The 20,081-nt window shown below is 44.8% G+C and overlaps 1 protein-coding gene across 4 annotated transcripts in view; it reads left to right on the top strand.

The window, feature by feature from the left end:
• The first annotated feature begins 2,993 nt into the window (after positions 1-2,993).
• Nxpe3 (neurexophilin and PC-esterase domain family member 3) overlaps positions 2,994-20,081 on the top strand; it is a 61,864-nt gene continuing 44,776 nt past the window's right edge. The window contains exons 1-3 of one of the 4 annotated variants that reach the window (XM_036203655.1): positions 2,994-3,110; positions 5,406-5,439; positions 10,101-10,350. In XM_036203655.1, coding sequence (XP_036059548.1) covers positions 10,258-10,350 — 93 coding nt within the window. In that variant the 5' untranslated portion in view covers positions 2,994-3,110; positions 5,406-5,439; positions 10,101-10,257. Of the gene's footprint in view, positions 3,111-5,405; positions 5,440-10,040; positions 10,351-20,081 lie in introns of all 4 variants that reach the window. The other 3 variants (XM_036203654.1, XM_036203657.1, XM_036203656.1) reach the window with 3 other exon arrangements.

Raw genomic sequence — 20,081 nt, 5'->3', positions numbered from 1 at the left:
TCAGAAAGGCCAGAGTGTTGACATTGTATAAAGAGCGTATGAGAGTTGCTTCCAAAGCATTGCCCTTTCTTGACAAAGGAAGCATGGGGATTTTATCCAAGGGACCTATACATATTCATAGAAGGGTAAGTCCAGGAAGCATGCCCAGTTAAGGAGTACATTCCTGAACATGATCATTTTAAAGTTGTAATATAAAAGAAATGATAGACTCATTATTTTAAATGTCCTCAGCTCTAGGTCACGATACAGTGATGGACAGAGATGCCTGTGGGCATGCTCAGTGTGCACTAGAAAGTTGTAGAAACAATTTTTGGATAATAGTTTTGCTGTTTTTTTTTTAAGATTTATTTTTATTTTATGTGTATGGGTGTTTAGTCTGCATGTGTGTCTGTGTACCACATGTGTGTGCTTATAGGGGCCAGAGAGGGTATTGATTCTTTGGAACTGGGGTTACAAATAGTTGTGGGGCACCATGTGTGTGCTGGGAATCCACCCTGGGTGCTCTTAACCACTGAACCATTCTCCATCCTTGTACCAGAACGTTTTAGCTGAGAATAAAGGAATGGATGCCTTGACGGTGTATTAACACAGGCCTTTGCCCCTGAAGGTGCCCTGCCTTTCATAGTCACTAAGAGATGCCCTTTGGCTGGTGATCTGTGATTATTTCTGCATACAGCATATGATGTCTATGTCTATGCCTAAGTGATCATGATAGGCCATGCCTGGCACCTGGCACCCCATACTCTTTTTCTTTCTTTCTTCTTTTTTTTTTTTTTTTTTTTTTTTTTTGAGACAGTGTTTCACAGTGTAGTTCTGGCTGTCCTGGAACTCACTATGTAGACCAGGCTGGCCTTGAACTCATAGAAATCCATCTGCCTCTGCCTCTGCTTCCTGAGAGCTGGGACTGAAGGTGTGTCCCACTATGCCCAGCTGACACCATACTCTTGAGCTGTGGTGGGTGTCCTGGTCCCAGAAGGTGCTCCCAACAGAGGCAAGTAGCCAGAGTCAGGCCAGCAACGGTTTTCAAGTTGCGGCTTACCTGAGCGCTGATGAAACACTGAACAGCCCCAGAGCCTCCAGGGTAGGAAGAAGGGAAGTGCAAGTAGAGAAACCACAACCAAAAGCTGGTAAAAGGCTGTCAGGAACCAAAGAAGAGAACAGGCTAGCCCTGGCCTCTAGTACCAGAGCTAGCAAATCCTCAGGCCAGGTCTCGGACCCCAGGCTGAGAGCTGGAATACAGGCTGCTTGTCATGGGCTAAGCGTCCTGATCAAGGACTCTAACACTAGTAGGGTTCTGATACTCAAGGCATGGACAGAGACTAACAATAGAGGATGCCACTTGCTGCCACTCACTGCTACCCAGTGCATGACAGAGGAAATGAGGACCTGTTCACCCAGCTGCTGGTGGCAATGAGGATCAAGCCCAGAGCCTTGTACATACCAGAGAAGGGGTCTATTACTCATTTAGTTACTAGCCTCAGAATCTATACTTGGTTTTGTTTTTTGAGCCGGGGTTTCTCTGTGTAGCCCTAGCTGTCCTGGAACTCACCATGTAGACCAGGCTGGCCTCGAACTCAGAGATCCATCTGCCTCTGCTTCCTGTGTGCTGGGATTAAAGGTGTGTGCCACCACCACCTGGCAGAATCTATACATTTATTTTATTTTATTTTTATTTTTTAAGGGAATCTATACATTCTTAATATAATTTTTTATTAATTCTTTAGAACTTCATATAATGTTTTTTGAAAATTTTCACCCTCAACTCCCCTGCGATCCACTCCTAACTCCCTTCACTAACTTTACACTCTCTTAAAAATTGCTGGTGCACACCTTTTTTTTTTTTTTTTTTAGCTGATGATGGAACCCAGAGCCTTGCGCTTGCTAGGCAAGTGCTCTACCACTGAGCTAAATCCTCAACCCAGCTCTCTTAAAAATAAAAAAAACAACAACAAAACAAAACCCAAAAAACTCACGTAGTCCAGTTTGTGCTGCCCATATACCCACAGGTGTGGGACCATCCACTGCGGAGTGGTTGACCTACCAGGGCCCACACCCTTAAAGAAAACCGTATCTCCTTTCCCCAGAAGCCAATAACAGCTCTTCAGCTAAGGGTGGGTACACAGGAACCCTTTCTCCCGCCACGCTTCAGTGTTGGTTGGTTTGATTTTGTTCAGGTCTTGTGCGGGCGACCACAGATGCTGTGAGTGTATTAGTGAAGTGGTCCTGCCATGTCCTGAAGACAATTGTTCTGCTTCAGTCCTTCCTGACCCCAGGCTCTCACAGCACTGTGGTCAATAAATGTATTCATATTAATTCTTCTTCAACCGAGGACACAGCCTGACAGCATGTCTTTCCCCCATCCAGCATTTTTCTCAGATTAAAAGATTAACTCCACTGTGCTCTATGAACTTTCGAGAAACATAGCAGAGCCAGGGATGTCTTTCATCCCACAAAGGCCCGTCTGTCCTCTAGGGACACCTCTCAGCTCCTCAGATTCGCCAAACTGCTTCTGACACTTCTCCAGTTAACGTGTCCAAACTAGGAAAACCAAGAATTGAGGGATGGGTTAGGATGGAGTATTCTGGCACGTTTGCCAAGAGATGAACTTCAAAGCAAGAAGCTTCAAGGCTCTGTTAGCTCCATCCTCCCCTTTGGGAAAGCCGTGGTTCTCTGGTACCAGGAACCAGCAACTCCACCGTTGCAGGGACTGGAGCGTTGTGCTTAGTTCTTAGGCAGAGCAAATCCCTGCTCCAGGGAAATGCTGATGTCCTAAGGTCATTAGTATTTGGGTCTCCAGAGGGGACCAGCTCTCTGGCCCAGAGTGAGGTAGGTGCACAGTCACCCGAATACAAGAGCCCGGTGGTGGCGGATAGCACTGGCGGTGCCAATTCCTTGTCCTCGCCTCTGGGCATCGTACCCAGCTCGCGCGGCTGTCAGTCAACATCCCTGCCCCGCCCCTCCCGGAGTCGGACCAATCGTCGCCGGGGGTCGGGGGTGAGGCGGCGGGAGCGGGGTCAGGAAGCCGGGAAAGAACGGCCTGGCGCCGAGGCCACCGATCAGAGCGTCCACATCCTGTAGGAGGGCAAGCTGCGGGTTAGGATCGGGACCCGGTGAGTACGAGCTGCGGCTCTGCGCCGAGCGGGGCGGAGCTTGTCCCGGGAGCGCTGGGTGCCGCGTGCCTCGCGCGCCCCTGGGCTGCAGACAGCCCTGTGTTCCCCGCTAGGACCCCGCGTCCCTGGTGACCCCAGCTCCGGGGTGGGGAGCTGCAGCCCCGGGAGTCCGGACTGCATGCCAGGGCCCCGGAGCAGAGGCCCCGACCGAAGGCGCAGGCAGAGAGCTTCAGCCCTGGGCGGCTGCAGCAGCCTGGGACCGGAGGATCAGAGCCGCTGCAGAGATGGGGCGGGGCGAGGCTGAGCATCTCTGTCCTCAGTTTCTCCACTTGCAGCGGCGCCTCTGCACCCGGTAGCGGGCACCTGAGGGGGCCGGCACCCGAGAACGCAGCCAAGCCCCTCTATCACCCCCCTTCCCATCCCACCCCGTAACTCCATTCTCTTCCCACACCCAGGACGGAGAGCTTGGCGACACAGCTCACAGCCCCTATCGCTAGTCTCTAGTGTCATCGCAGCTCTGGGAGCCAGCTGCCTCTTCTTGGCTGGTTGTCCTGTCATAGTTTGGACTTCTCTGGCCTTACTGAGCTGCAGTTTTGGGAGGCATCAGGGTAATTATGCAGGGAGGAACCAGTGCGTGACAGAACTCAGTGTGATGTTGAGATCTTGGCTTGTGGTCCATTTCTACTTGACCGAAGTCCAGAAGGGCAGTGGTGCTAAGGTAGATTATGAGGCAGGATTTTGCAAAATGAATATGAAATTGTAATTTCCCCCTTGCTTTTCATCGTTTACTTCGAAGGAAGAATGTTGCCATGTTTCCAACAGATAAAAGAGTCCCACTGCTCTGGTGGTCGTGGCCTCCTCCCCCCACTGTCATTATTTGTTATTTGGAACAGCAGGGTGTGTTTGGAGTTGGCAGAATGCCGGAACCCTTGGACTGTCTGATTCCTCTCCAGGGAACGGCACATCATGCTTTAACTCTGCAGTGCTGGGCACTGCCCCCTTTGACTGGATTTACCATTTTCTTTCCACGTCTGTTATTCTTCTGTCTTCTCTGGGTTGACAAAGTGCTGTACTTTGTTACTGAGTAAGGAAATGAAGGCATAGGTCAATGGAGAGGGAATAGTTGTCCCTAGTGCCCAGAATGGAGTTGTCCCTAGAGACATTCACAATTCATTTTAGTGCCATCAGCCCTTGCCAACTGATGTTAAGTAATATCCCTTGGCTACTCTGTTTATGGCTCTTCACTTGACTGTACTATAGTTATCTAGGGACTGTTAAGGAACAGTATCATGCCCATTCCCATCGATTCTGGTTTAATTTGTTGTATGGGTCCAGGGCCTCGCATTTTAAAAGTGTCCACCATGACTGGCAATGTGCAATGGCCCATTTCTCTCCCTCATAGCACTTAATTTTTGTGTGACTTACTAAGCTTCTCCATCTGCCATGCAGTCTCCATGAATGCATTGGGTCCTGCCTCGGGACACTCCAATTGACCAGGTCTAGGTGAGTCAGCTCTTTGAGTCATTTCACGTGGGGGTACACGTAACAGAAATGGAAGCTTCATCTGTGTCTTGGATGGATCTCCAGTTCTTTCTGTTAAATTTTACTCTGTTAAATCTCAAGTTTTTATTTATTTTTTTCTTCTCCTTATAACCCTGGCTGTCCTGGAACTCACCATGTAGACCAGCCTGCCTCTGCCCTCCTGAGTGCTGGGACTAAAATGGTGTGTCACGATGTCTGGCTGTTTCCCAATATTTCTAAACTTCAATTTTTAACTTTAGAAATCAGCTTTCTCTTCTGCAACTATTATTTCCAGACGACTCTGAGCACTTTAGTGTGAGGTCTTTGCAAAGACAGAGCTCTATAGACTCTCAGGCAGTGTCTAGTTAGGTAGGGCTCTTTGTGCTGTAGAGCGACGCCCAGTCTTTCCCCGGTGTGACTGTCCATGAGGAAAGCCAATAGCAATCTCCAGCTATAAGGAGTGTCTTATATTGCTCTGTAGCCATGTAGTTCTGTTAGCTTCCGAGTCCTTTACTCTCCATCAGCATCACTGGCCACTGCTTTGCTGCCGATTCTCGGCTCTGACTCAAGACTGATGTACTCGGAGAGGCTCCCATTTGTGTAAACCCGCAGACCACACCCACCCACGATGTAGCTCAACATCTGTGCATCCTTGGTCTTCCACTCTGAGCACCATCAGGCAAGCCTATGACTCTCACTGCCAGCTCCTTGAGAAGATTTTCTGTCGTAGAGTACGTGGGCTCCTGGTGACAGAGTTATTCTTTATTTCCATAGCTGCTTGCTGCTCAGAGTTCATGGACACTTCAGGGTGGGTGAGTGCCTTGGTATGGCAGAACGGCGCTGAGGTGGGGCATGCGACCGGTTAAGTTAGTTTTGACATTGTGTGGAGTGGTTTAGAAGGGTGGATTAATTTATTTTAATATATATTTTAAAAGATTTGTTTATTTGTTATGTATACAGTATTCTGTACTGCATGTGTCACTGCAGGCCAGAAGGGCACCAGATCTCATTACAGATGGCTGTGAGACACCATGTGGGTGCTAGGAATTGAACTCAGGACCTCTGGAAGAGCAGTCGGTGCTCTTAACCACTGAGCCATCTCTCCTGCCCCGGAAGGGTGGATTTATTGCCTTTTCCATCTTGTGTCTTCTCTCCCCGTCCTCCCTCCTGAACCCAGGGCTGTGCAGTCTAGGCAAGCCCTTACTACTTATATCCCCAGTCCACCTCCTCTTCAACAAAGGAATTAACTTACTCTAACATGAATGTCAACTTTTGAAAGGGAATTTCTGGCCTTCAGTACAGTGTGTTACAGAATGGACCTCTGTAGCATTTGTTTTATGGATTGAATCAATGTGTGTCATGTAAACAGATAATACTGTGGGGGAATTGAAAAATAAAATATTAGGCCAGGCATTAAGATGCACACCTTTAATCCCAAGCACCTGGGAAGCAGAGGCAGGTGGATCACTATGAGTTGTAGGCAAACCTGGTCTACATAGGGAGTTTCAGGCTAGCCAAAGCTACAAAGTGAGACCCTGTCTCAAGTAACAACAACAACACACCTCAAAAAAGAAAAAGCATGAAATATTATCATTAAGTTGCTTTGATTCTGATATGTAGCTTTTTTTTTTTTTTTTTTAAAGTATGGTCATTGATGGTTAAAACGGTGGTGGTGGGTTGGCGGGCGCGGCAGAAAAGTCACGGCCATGGCTACCAGAGTTGGAAAGAGCTTTGTTAGAAAGAAGCCAGGCCTGAAGAGAAAGGAAGAGGGCTGGAGCAGGGCGGGAAGCACGGAGAGAGAGGCTGAGGATCGAATCCAGGGTCTTGCTGAGCTAAATCCCCAACTCCAGCTTTTTAAAGTCGGGGACTGTGTGAGCATGCGGCTGGTACGTCACCCGTGTCCGTCGAGGACATAAGACTTTAGACCCTAGCTGCACATGTACAGAATCCTAACAGTCATGACTGGTAAATGTAGCTGAAGAGATTAGAAACACATGCAAAGAGTAATCAGCTAGGAAGTGAAAATAAGTGCGGTGGGATTCTGAGGAGGAGGGCATGTTCCTTCGGCTTAGTCTTGCCCCCTTTCTGCGGCTGGGTTGGGAAAGAGCTCTAACATAGTTTTTTTTTTTGGCTTTTTTGAGACAGGGTTTCTCTGTGTAACAGTCCTGTAACTTGCTTTGTGGGCCAGGCTGGCCTCGAACTCACAGAGATCCGCTTGCCTCTACCCTCCCGAGTGCTGGGATTACAGGCGTGTGCCACCAAGCCTGGCTATGCTAACATGGTCCAGACGGGCGGAGTAATGAGAGTGAGGGGCTTCTAGGTCCAGCAGAAAGCCGAAGGGGGTAATGATGCAATTGTGAGCTACTGCAGACCTCTTTCCGTCTTTGCCTCCCCTCCAAGAAACCCTCCATGAGAGCAAAGTACCGGTACCTCTCTGTTTACCTGTATCACACATCAATTATATACTTGTTGCTTGGGGGATTTTCATTTAGTGTGGGTGTTACTTTTGCTACACGTCACTTAGGCTTTATAGTTCCAATTCATATGGACCATATACCACTTAAGGTTCTCATTTTCACATTTAATCTCTCCCTTCTCCTCCCGTGTGTGTGTGTGTGTGTGTGTGTGTGTGTGTGTGTGTACACGGCTCACACGTGGAGGTCAGAGGACAACTTTTAGGACTCATTCTCCCTTCCTACCTTGTACGCAGGCTCTTGGCCCTCCCAGCAAGCACCTTTACCCGCTGAGTCATCTCACTGGCCCATTTTTAAGGAATAATCATTTCTAATAGACGAAGAGCTTAACTGTTCAAGGCAGCAACACCCCTTGGCTTACACTCAGCAGTATATATGACTTCTTTCTAAAGGTGTACACCTTCCTCACTGAGGTCTGCAGTCGGGTGTGTTTGGTTTCCAGCCATAGGCTCCTGGAGCAGTGGGTGCTGTAAGCAAACCTTTACCAGCTCTGGCACGGAGACTGGAAACACTATCAGTGTTGATGCAGAGCTGAACCCTTCAGCTGGAGACCACCAGGGGACTGTTCAGAAGCCACAGAAACTGGAGTTGTGAAAATGCAGTTATTTCTGTCCCATCTCTAAACAGTAAGGAGAGTAATTGTGATCTGGCTTTCCGGGGCAACATCAAAATGTCTGAGGAGAGAACAGATTGGTCACAGTAGCTGGTGGAGAAAATGGCCCCTAGAGGAACAGGTCGGGGCTGACCAGGAGGCTCATCAGGGAAAGGCTCTTGCCCTCCGAATCAATGGCCCAAGTTCAGTTCCCAGGACCCACTTGGTAGATGGAAAGAACTGACTCTGACCTCCACATGTACACTGTGGCACAAACACACATAAATGTACATTAAAACAAATTTAAAGCCGGGCGGTGGTGGCGCATGCCTTTGATCCCAGCACTCGGGAGGCAGAGGCAGGCGGATCTTTGTGAGTTCGAGGCCAGCCTGGTCTATAGAGCGAGATCCAAGAAAGGTGCAAAGCTACACAGAGAAACCCTGTCTTGAAAAAACAAAAAAAACAAAGACAAAAACAAATTAAAAGTTATAAAAAATTTAAATAATGGATGATAATGTGGGTTAACCAGGACTGCCTCTGCCCTTTTTAAATTCAGGAGATGATGTCAACACAAGTCTGAATTTCTCAGGGCATTACCATAAAAAAAAGAAAAGAAAAATGTATATAAGTAAACACTAACAAGGGTTTCAAAGCAGGCAATGCCAAAGTGCCTAAGCCACAAGATGTAGGCTTACATAAAGGCAGTATCATATCAGCTAAGGGGTCGACGTACTAAGGTATCAAGAAAATTCATTTGCGGAGAGCAAAAGTAAAGGCCAAACAGATGTGAGTCAAGATGTCCCTCACTAGAAAAGTTCACCTCAAAGTGCACCTTTTCTGTTTAGGGAACAGAAACAGTGACTTCCTTCCTTTTCACATGTCCTTTGGTGGCAGTGTACAGCAGACAGAGAGAGAGAGAGAGAGAGAGAGAGAGAGAGAGAGAGAGAGAGAGAGAGAGAATATGACCACGGATGAGAGAGAACTTTGCTCTCCTTCAAGACTTTTTCTAGAAAAGTTTAATAATTACGTGAATTGCTTGACGGTGCTTCCAGTGCCTACATATCTGGGGTTTAAAGCCGTACGTAAACACATCATCAATTTGTGTGTTTCAGTTTTTGCTTCACAGAAAGTTTACAAATGTCCTTACACTAATACAAAAATTAACCCATTCTTGAACCAAGAATTCCCATGGTGCACAAGAAAAAAAATAGATTATCTACATTAATTACTATATTTTCTACTGAATTGTTATATATTTCTTAGAAGGAGAGAAATCAGAGCAAATGTTTCTTGGTTTTTTTTCCTTCTGGAAAATTTTGTGTATTCTTCTTCTTCTTTTTTTTTTTGAGTCAAGATTTCTCTGTGTAATCACCCTGACTGTTCTGGAACTTGCTTTGTAGATCAGGCTTACCTCATAGAACTTACCTCATATGGACTCCCAGAGATCCACCTGCCTCTGTCTCCTGAGTACTGGGATTAAAGGTGTGTGCCACCACCACCCAGCTTGTATTATTCTTTCTGCCTGTTTTTCTATAAAAATAAGATGTGCAGATATCTGTTCCCTGATATAAAAAGAGAAGTTATGGCAATTTTATAAATGTTATAAAATTATGTTTAGCGGAGTGAGAAAATAATTAAAATCATGACTGATTTGCAACACCCCCTCTCCAAACTCAGCAACAGTAACAACAACATAAAACCAGCAACTGGAAAGGACAGTTTGAATTTGTTATGGGACTCTAGTCTTTTGCCCCTAAGCATCTGTGACAAAGGAATCAGGACCTCTTATAAAGTCATCAGGCTAAGCGTCTTCCTCACATCTTCAGAGCAGGTGTCTTTCTTCCTGTACCTTGTCACTTTGCTGAAGGACAAAAGGACCACCTGTTGGAAGCTGCAAACCCAAAGGCTGTTTTGTGTCTCGCTTGGGAGATTGTGGTATTCTGGCTTTCCAGAGGATCGGGATGGTTTGCACAGTGTTCTGGAGCATTTTATAAAAACACGAGGCCTCCTCCTAGCCCTGTTTACCTAAAACGAACACGGTAATGTTATCGAACTTAAGCTATAAGGGAACTGAGGTGATTTTACTTAGAACTCGAGAAATCTAACATTTACTTTTATCTCCCCATTTCTGAGTTTGAACACCTTTTTTCTATTAAAACTATAAGCTAAATAGTTAATAAGGTAATTATGAGCATCTCTGCATAGAAGCCTTGGGGTTGGAAAAGGAACAGAAACAATTACCTGGAGAGAAGATATTACTGTTCCCAGACCCTTTGCTTTGTCTTTGTGCCTGGACCTTGGATAAGGCCCAGAAAAGGAAATGGACTTTTCTCTCTGTTGCAGTTGCTGAGACTTTCATTTCTCTTGTTTATTGAAGAAAAACATGCTTCTTGATTGTTGCAGTCTTTCCTCTACTGAACTCTTAAGCTCACTGGCAGAACGGAAGCAAATTAGCCTGAACACTCATCCGCAGCGCAGCACAAACGACAACGACGACATGGAGCTCTGAAGGTGACAGGAGCCTGGTGTCGGCCATGGGTCATCAGGACACAGTCGGACCATGTGGACCACTTTCTTCAAACTACGAATCTTCTGCTGTCTGTTTGCGGTGCTAATGGTGGTGGTGCTGGTGGTCAATATCACTCAGGTGGAGGTGAGTGCTCAGATCTGGGGGTTCAGCTCTCAGTAGCCTGAGGTCATCAAGCAGCTTAAGCCAGTGTATCTTTCCCTTGCTGCGGTATGTATGTGAGCATCTCTTGCATCCAGCTGCTGTGCCAGTCACGGAGGACCCAGGAGTGAAGACTGGGTTTCTCTTGTGGAGCTCACCTCTGAATGTATGTGGGAGGAAATACAGAGGACACTTATCTGAAATGCTTAGACTAGATGGAATGTGCCATACTCTGGAGCTTTTTATTTACGAAGAAGGTGGGTTCATTTAGCTCACGAATATTAGAAATTTTTGGATTTGGGTGACTTACTTATTTGAGACAGAATCTCACTATGTAGCCCTAGCTGACGTCAAGCTCAGAGATCTGCCTCTTTCTCCCCTGTCCCCTTTTGGTTTTTCGAGACAGAGTTTCTCTGTGGTACAGCTTTGTCTATCCTGGATCTCGCTCTGTAGCCCAGGCTGGCCTCGAACTCACAGAGATCCACCTGCCGCTGCCTCCTGAGTGCTGGAATTAAAGGCGTGCGCCACCACCTCCCTGCTGCCTCTCTTGAGTGCTGGAATTAAAACAGGCACCGGCGCACCGGGCTTGGATTTGGGAGTTTTTTCCATAGATGCCGCTGACTGAACATTTGTAATTCGAAAATCTTGAAGTCAGATATGTGCCCAAATCTGAACACTCAAAAATTTAAGTTTGGACTTTGGAGCATTTTAGATTTTGGTGTTTTGGATTAAGAGTGTTACTGCATTAGGTTTCCATTGTTTATTTGATTTTCTATTATTCCTTGGATGCCTGTTTATTTCGTAAAGAGGGTCAGAAATATTGCTGTTGTGAATGAGAGGAGTGGGGTGGGGGTAAACCAGGAGGAGTACAGGGAGGGGAACGAATCAGAACACAAAATTTCAAACAGATTTTAAATCTGTTTTCAGTAAAAGAAAAAAAAATGTTACCTACAGTCATGAGCAATAATCATAATTGGGGGCCAGAAAGGTAGCTCAGAGTTAGGAGCACTGGCTGCTCTTCCAAAGGTCCTGAGTTCAGTTCCCAGCAACCACATGGTGGCTCACAATGAGATCTGGTGTTTGTTTTCTGGCAGGCAGGCGGCATACATTCAGGCAGAACACTGTGTACATAATAAATAAATAAATCTTAAAAAAAAACCCAAACCAGCCAGGCGGTGGTGGCACACACCTGCAATCCCAGCACTCGGGAGGCAGAGGCAGGTGGATCTCTGTGAGTTCGAGGCCAACCTGGTCTACATAGCGAGTTCCAGGACAGACTCCAAAGCTACAGAGAAATCCTGTCTTGAAATAACCAAAAAAAAAAAAAAAAAAAAAAAAAAAAAAACCCAAAAAAAAAAAAAAAAAAACCCAAAAAACCCAACCATAATTGGGTAATGTGGTAATAATGATTGGTAGCACTTATGAAAGGGCTGAAAAGAAAAGACAGGAAGTTGGAGGTCTCCCTTCCCCCACCTAGCCACAACCAAAGGCTAGCCTCCAGCTAGCTCTAGGCAGCCCCCAGCTGGTCAGCTTGACCCCATTAACTCCAGCTTTTGTCCCATACAGTGAAACCGCAGCTTCTAAGGTGTAAGCTACAGGTGACTGCTTTAACTGGCCTTGCCGCTGACGCTGGGGTGGCGTTGGCGGGGACATCAGGGCAAAAAACCTGTCAGCAGCTCTTCTTTTTCCTGGGGAGCAAGGAGAGTGGCTACCTCATGGCTGATTTAGAATAAGGAAGTGGGGGGTAGGTGGGCGCGGGGGGGGGGGTGCTTCCTGAAGGAGGGGGCCACAGGCTGAAGGACTGATGCAAGGGAGAAATTAATGAATCCAGCTGCATGGCTGGAGGCAGGGAACGTGGCTCCCGGAGCCCCTCCGCTTTGATGGAGACAGGGTCTCTTGGTTGTTCCTCACTGGGTACACTCGTCTAGCTGGCCTGTGGTCTTCTGAGGAGTCCCTTGTCTCCACCTCCCATCTCACTGTAGGAGTGTTGGGAAAACAGATACCTGCTATTGCATCTGGCTCTACATGGGTTCTGGGGATTCAAATTTAGGTTCTCAACCTTGTGTGGCAAGAGCCATCTCCCCAGTCCCAGTCAATCGAAGTGTACATTTCAATGGAATTAAGCACATTCATATTGTGCAGCTACTCTACTGCCTGTCTCTGGAACTTCATTTTTGTCTTCCCAGACTGAAATTCTGGATCCGTTATACAATTATCTGTTCTTTCCTTCCCCTCAGCTTCTGTTACCTAATTATCAATTTTCTGTCTCTATGAATTTCATGAGGCCAAATGCTACACCCAATAGAATCACATGCTATTTTGTGACTGGCTTATTTCTGTTAGTGTAAGATTCTCAAGATTCATTTATGTAGTGGCGTGAATCACAATTTTCATTCCTGGATAGGCTCTCATTTTACAGTCCAAACTGTCATGACACTAAATATACAGCCAATGTGGCTTCAAGCTCTTGGCAATCCTTATGCCTCAGGTTCCCAAATGCTGGGATTACACCTGTGAATCACCATGTTCCCTTAACCTTTGCTTTTTAGTTGGGGTGTTTAGACTCTTTATATTTAATGTATTTGTTGAGAGGATTATAGTTTCACCATTTTGTTGTTCATATTCATCTTATCATCTTCCCCTTTTCTGCTTTGTTTCACATTGAGAAATTATTTTAATCCATTTTATCTTTTTTGGGGGCTTCTTAGCAATACGTCTGTTATTTTAGTAATTATTTCAGGGCTTACAGCATATATATTTAGTATCACACTCTGTGGTCAAATGGTATCCCACCTCATGTAGTATAAACACCTTGCCACAATGGATATTCATTTCTCCTTTTGATTTTTGTGCTGTTAACATATACTTTACCTCTGCATGTTATATGCTCCCCAATTGTTTAAAAATTGTTTTAACACAGTCTTTAAGAATAGCAAACGTGGTATCAGATATTTAGCACATGACTTTGCTTTTTAGCATTTATTCTTGTTTGTGGATCTGCATTTCAGTCTCATAAGAGTTTCTTTCTTTTGATCTGTCTTGAATCTCTTCCGGCGCAGGTCTGTTGGTGATAAACGTGTTCACTTTTGGTATTTTTGAAAAAAATCTCATATGACCTTTAAAAATATTTACTGCAGCCTTGGCTTTCACACAGTTTTAGGGTCGTAGAAAAATTACGCGGGAGGCAGAGTTCTCGTGTTGCCCCTCCTCATTCCATGTTACCAGATACTGGATGGCCTGGGAATTGAACCCGGGCCCTCTGGAACATCAGTCAGTGCTCTTAACCACGGAGCCATCTCTCTTCCCCTCCACATCTGCTCTACAACCTCAGCTTCATGGCTCTATGTTGCTCCATAGCTTTGCCGCAGTTTATTTAATATCCAATTGATGGATTATTGTAGATGTAACCATCTTGTTAAATAAGAAACACAGAACTGACTGCAGAGTTAAAAACCACGAGGTCAGAGCAAGAGCGGAAAACCTTACCCTTCACTGCTTCTGCTGTTCTTCCTCTCTGCAAGAGACCTACTTCTTTGTGTGCTGTCTATTTAAAGACTTTCTGTTCTGTTTTCTCATTGGTTGTAAACCCAGCCACATGACCTCCTCGTCACTGCCTGTTTGTACAGACCTCCAGGTCTTCTATGGTTGGTATTGAGATTAAAGGTGTGTGTCACCATGCTGCCTGTATCCTTGAACACACAGAGATCTGCCTAGCTCTGCCTCCCAAGTGCTGGGATTAAAGGCGTGCACCACTAATGCTCAGCTTCTGCTCTGGCTTGCTCTGACCTCAAGGCAACTTTATTGACATACAAATAAAATCACGTTTCAATACAAATAAAATATCACTATATTTCCCCTTTTCTATTTTAATAAAAAGAAAAGAAAGGAAAAAGTTATAACTAATATAAGAAAAACTATATACAAAAGTACAATAACTATATATACCATATATACAAACAATAAATACCTAAACAATGTCTAGTCCATTTGTATTTGACAAATTCAGAGAAAGTAATTCCATTATCTATCCTATTTTGGTAAGTCCAGAATGTACCTGATTCACTTTTTATCCTAACTTATATTGCTAATGGAACTGTCTTATAACGTCTTTCAAATTTATACACTTACAGCTCTTAGTGAGTTTTTCTGAAATCCTTAACAAAGATAATTATAACTATTACTAACTGATCTTCAACTCCCTCAGAGACCCAAGAAGGAAATAATACTACCTAATAAAAAATAAAAACAGGAAGTGCATGCAAGCAGCTTCCCCAAAAATGTGAGTTGACAGAAACAGCCAGCTGCCTGGACAGTCACCTGAGGTTTCTCCGCAGTGTTGGGGCATCATCTTCAGCCTATAGGCTTAGCGTATCTGACAGACTCATTTGTGAACTAGGATGTATACAAGGTCAACAGTTTGACCTCACATTTGGTGAGAGCAGTCCATGTACCAGAAACACCTGAATTCCATTAGTGTCATATCATGATTCAGGATTTTAAATTCTGGAAATTATTGATGTCTTTGCAATTCAGCTGTCCATTTTTCTTGACTGTGTATATGTGGCTTCATCTCGGCATCCCATTCTTCTCCGCATCCCTCTGTTAAATGCCAGTCTACTATTGAGAGGAGTGAGCTTAGTTATTCTTCAAGAATAACTGTTTCATCTGCTGTTCCATTGCACATCAGAAGCCATTGGCCCACTCGCTGTTCAGCTGCCTTCGAAGAAAAGGGCCACGGTACCTTTTACAGATTGCAAAGGTCACTCACTTCAGGGATGGTGCCATATTGTCCTGGCTTCAGAAGATGCCTTTTGTTAAAGCCACAACCACACTTGTTTTGGCAAGAATTGGTAGTCCTTGGTTTAATGTCCTGTCTGTCCTGTTTGTCAGCAGTTGATTCAAGGATACTTTGTTGTCCGGTGGCTAACTTTTGCTACAATGAAAGTTAACTCCATATGCAGTTTCTTCAATGCCCATATTTTCTCTGAAGTAGATTGGTACATCCAGGAGCCATCATGTCTCATAGTCATAGCAAAAAAGAAAAATTCTTAAGTTATTAAAACATTTTAAATGCCATATTCTGTAGATCTCTGAAGGGTTTGAAGATGACCTGTCTATCTAAAATATATCTGTTTGATCTTGAAAACACACCTAATATGACTACAAGTTCAATTGTAATGTCTAACCACTAATTTTCATTTCTATATATCCTAATAGTTGGTAATACTAACATTCTAGGATTAGCAAATTGCATTACATTGTTAAATGAATGGTATAAATACAATATCTCAAGCAAGATTAGAAATACGTGTATGGTATATTCTAACAATCTCAATAATAATAATTTGTATACAATATAAAACAATCCAATCGAATGTAAAGTATTTAAAACTAGTAATTGTCTTTTTCATTTTTCTTTTTTTTTTTTTTAAACAAGCACCTTTTGGCTAGCCCTTTTCCTAACCCTTAACAACTTGTAACCAACCCTCCTAAACAATGAAAACTATCCCAGACCCAATACCCATAAAAAGACCAAAAAACAATGAATATAGCATGAATCTTAAAGAGTCTTATTAATAAAATCAAACCCGAGGCCAGTTATTGGGGTGAACACTGGAAGATCAGAGACACAGAACAAGCCACAGCTATCTCACCTTGCTAGTTCCTCAGGTGATCCTGTTTCCTCAGGCTGGAAGATTCTGAGTCCTCATCCACATGAATCTCAGCTGAACTGTGTTGCTCCAAAGCCTGAATACTTAACCAACCAAATGCTTAACTAACTACATGCTTTTCTCCCTTAGTTCCTGATCCTCATGCCTTAAATACCTTTCTCTTCCTGCCCCCACTCCCTGGGATTAAAGGTTGGGTTTCTGGGATTAAAGGCATGGGTCACCATGCTTAGCTGTTTCTAAAGTGGCCTCGAACTCAGAGATCCGATAGCTCTGCCTCCCAAGTGCTGGGATTAAAGGCGTGCACCACCACCGCCCAACTTCTGCTATAGCTTACTCTTCCCATTTTCTAGCCACCATTTTTGGCTTTGTTCTAGTGACTGTCTGTTCTCTGACCCCAGATATGTTTATTTCGGGGAACACACAATATTTCAGGGAACACAATACCTACCACAGATTTTATTTCCAAGGACAGAGTAGTAGTCAGGGTTCTCTAGAGGAACAGAAGTGATAGAATGACTGTGTCTGTCTATCTGTCTATCTATCTATCTATCTATCTATCTATCTATCTATCTATCTATCTATCTCATGTATGTATGTATGTACCTACCTACCTACCTATCTGTCTGTCTGTCTGTCTGTCTGCCTGCCTGCCTGCTTGTTTGTCTGTCTTCCCTGTTAGTTCACCAGCATGGTGTATATTCTTCCTATTTCTACGGGAAATAAGGCTCATGTAAGTTCACAAGGTGATGGAGAAGAAGGAGCAAAGCACATGGTTTTCTCTACTGTTGATGCCACTTCCTTTTTCAGAACTTTATCTAACCATCATGAGATGTAGGGGCCTCATTTCTCAGATGTTAAAGCCAAAACTCAGTGGCTTGGAAAGTTCTTGTTAATCTGGTCTTCTTATCTCCACATTTCCCTATTTGGAATTTATTGTTCTTTTCATCACATCTTCTTAGTTTTTCAAATCATTTTTCAAATGAAAAGTTCTTTGCTCTCTGTTGCCCCAGGGTCTTTGGACCATCAATTCCTTTTCTCCTCTGCCATCTTTGTCTGATAACTTTTGCTCTTCCATCAGACTGAACTTAGACGTTATTGTCTTATGACTCTTAAGTTCTAGTTTATGTGATCCCATTGCTTCTGTTTTAGTTTGGGTCTCACACGGTCTCTAAAAGATCATTCTTTTGTTGAAGTCTTCATGCAAACGCATTGGTACTTGGTGGAAATGCTTATACCAAGAGGATTCTGACCTTAGCCACAGAGTGACCAGGTGACAGCCACAGTGTAATTTGCAGTTGGGAGGTGGTGGAAACTTTGGAAGGTGGCGCCTAAATGGAGATAATGGGTCAAAGGGGAAAGCCAGTGAGATATGTATTTTGCTTCCCGCTTTCTGATGCTACAAGATGAGTAGCCTTGCTGTCCCAGGGTGTGCCCACCATGCTGCTCTGCCTTCCCACATTGTGGACTGAAACCTCTGAAAGTGTGAGTTGATTTTCTCAGGTGTTTCGTCACAGTGGCAGAAAGCTAACACAACTCCGTGTGCTTCTACTTTACCACACGGGACTCAGAGACTGTGTTGCAAGATGTGTGCACTCCCCTGTCTGCCCCAGTCATTTGTAAGGAACACAGGACATGGCTCCTAATTTGTAAGCCCAGGAGCAACTCATGCTGAGTAGGTAGGATAAGCAGGTACACTCCAGGCTACCAGAACCTCAGCCACTTCTGCAGGTTTTATGGATAGCCTGTTTCACTCATGCCTGGTTAATATCTTAACAGCTGTAGCCATCGGGGAATAGAATCTGTGCTACAAACCATTTTATGTATATCAGGAAGAGAGTCTCCCAGAAGTGAAGTGCCCGATAATGGCCTTGACGTTGGCTTTATGTTGACATTTATCTTCTTTGTGTGCTTTGTAGTAACCCCTGGTCTTGCCCACGTTACTGGGAGGTACCAGAGGGCAGGAATTAGCTGTGCTCCCCACCAGATCACCTCATGCCAGGTGTATGAGGAACCAAAATGAACTAAATAACTGTCTTGGCAACTGATAACATACCAAGACTCAACAACTTGCTTCCTGCCCAACCAAAGGCTTGCTACTCTGAGGCAAATGTCATTGTGGGAGAGTTGTCTCTTTTCTTTTGTGGTTTGATTTTTTTTTTTTTTAAAGTCTTCTCTTATACATTACATCCCAACCAAAGTTTCCCCTCCCTCCACTCCTCCAAGCTCCTCCCCCACCTGCCTTCTCCCCCAGTTCCATTCCTCCTGTGTTTCCCTTGAGAAAAAGGATAGGCCTTCCAGAGATATCATCGAACATGGCATAATAAGTTACAATAAGACTAGGAACAAACCCTCATATCAAAGGTGAACAAGTCAACCCAATAGGAGGAAAAAGGTCCTAAGAGCAAAAGAGTCAGAGCACCTCCACGTAACACTTAGCAGTCCCACAAAAAACACCCAGCTACATAACCATAACTTACATGCAGAGGCTTCTTCAGTCTCTGTGAGCCCCTGTATGCCCTGTGTAGTTGATTCTGTGGGCCATTATTGGGGTATCCTTGATTCCTCTGGCTTCTACAATTCTCCCTCCCCTTCTTTTGTGGGGTGCCCCTGGCTCTTCCTAGTGTTTGGTTGTGGCTCTCTGCATCTGCTCTCACCCCTTGCTGGATGATGCCTCTCAGATGACAGTTCAGCAGGCACCGACCTATAAGTAACTCCCACAAGTTCTGGGCCAGCTTTACCCCAGCACATCTTGCAGGCAGGACAGATTGTAGGTTGAAGGTTTTGTGGTTGGGTTGGTGTCCCAGTTCCTTTGCTGGAAGCCTTGTCTAATTATAGAAGATGGATGATTCAGGCTCTGTATCCCTCATTGAAGCATAAATCTAATTAATCTTTTTTTTTTTTTTTTTTTGAGATAAGGTTTCTCTGTGTAGCTTTGCCCCTTTCCTGGAACTCTCTTTGTAGACCAGGCTGGCCTTGAATTCACAGAGACCCGCCTGCCTCTGTCTCCCAAGTGCTGGGATTAAAGGCATGTGCCACCACCGCCCGGCTAAATCTAATTAATCTTAACAATAAAAACCAGGAGTCAGATACTGGGGTAAAAAACTTAAAGATCTGAGAAGCAGGGGAGCAGCCACAATCACTTCCTACCTCTATGGTTCCTCTGACCAAAAAGGGCTGAGATTGCCACGCGGCGGTGGCTCACGCCTTTAATCCCAGCACTTGGGAGGCAGAGGCAGGCGGGTCTCTGTGAATTCAAGGCCAGCCTGGTCTCCAAAGCGAGTTCCAGGAAAGGCGCTAAGCTACACAGAGAGACCCTGTCTCAAAAAAAAAACAAAACAAAAAGGGCCGAGATCCTCTCTTTGCCCTGCCTTATCACTTCTCTGTCTCCTCTCTGTACAGAACCCCATGGTTAACTAGTGGCTAGCTCCACCCTCTGACTCCAAGCAATCTTTATTTGTCAGAACACAAACAAAATACCACAGAACACCCCGTGACTAGGAGTCTTCATCAGGGCAACTCTCGAAGATTTCAGGGCGTTTCTGCCACATTAGGTTTACACACTCTCCCACCAAGTACCCTCCAATCCAGTCATCTCTCCCTGCACCCCATCCCCTGCCTAATCCTTCCTGTTTCCATTTCCACCTGCGCAAGTCCTTCTGAAAAATCTATTCTATCTCCCCTTCCAGGGAGATCCATGCATCCCCTGCCCCTTGAACCTTCCTCGTTACTTGGCCTCTCTGGGTCTGTTGATTGTAGCATGATGATCCTTTACTTAGCAGCTAATGTCCACAGTGAGTACATACCGTGTTTGTCTTTCTGGGTCTGGGTTACCTTACTCAGGATGTTTTTTTTTTCTAGTTCTATTCATTTGCCTCCAAACCTCATGCTGTCGTTTTTTTTTTTTTTTTTTTTAAGCAGTTGAGTGATACTCATTGTGTAAATGTACCACGCCTTTTCTATCCATTCTGTGAAGGTCATCCACTTTGTTTCCAGTGTCTGGCTACTATGAATAAAGCCACTATGAGCATAGTTGAGCAAGTGTCC

Source organism: Onychomys torridus, chromosome 12 (genome assembly GCF_903995425.1).
Source record: "Onychomys torridus chromosome 12, mOncTor1.1, whole genome shotgun sequence".
Classification (NCBI taxonomy): domain Eukaryota; kingdom Metazoa; phylum Chordata; class Mammalia; order Rodentia; family Cricetidae; genus Onychomys; species Onychomys torridus.
This window is presented reverse-complemented; position numbering and strand designations above follow the sequence as displayed.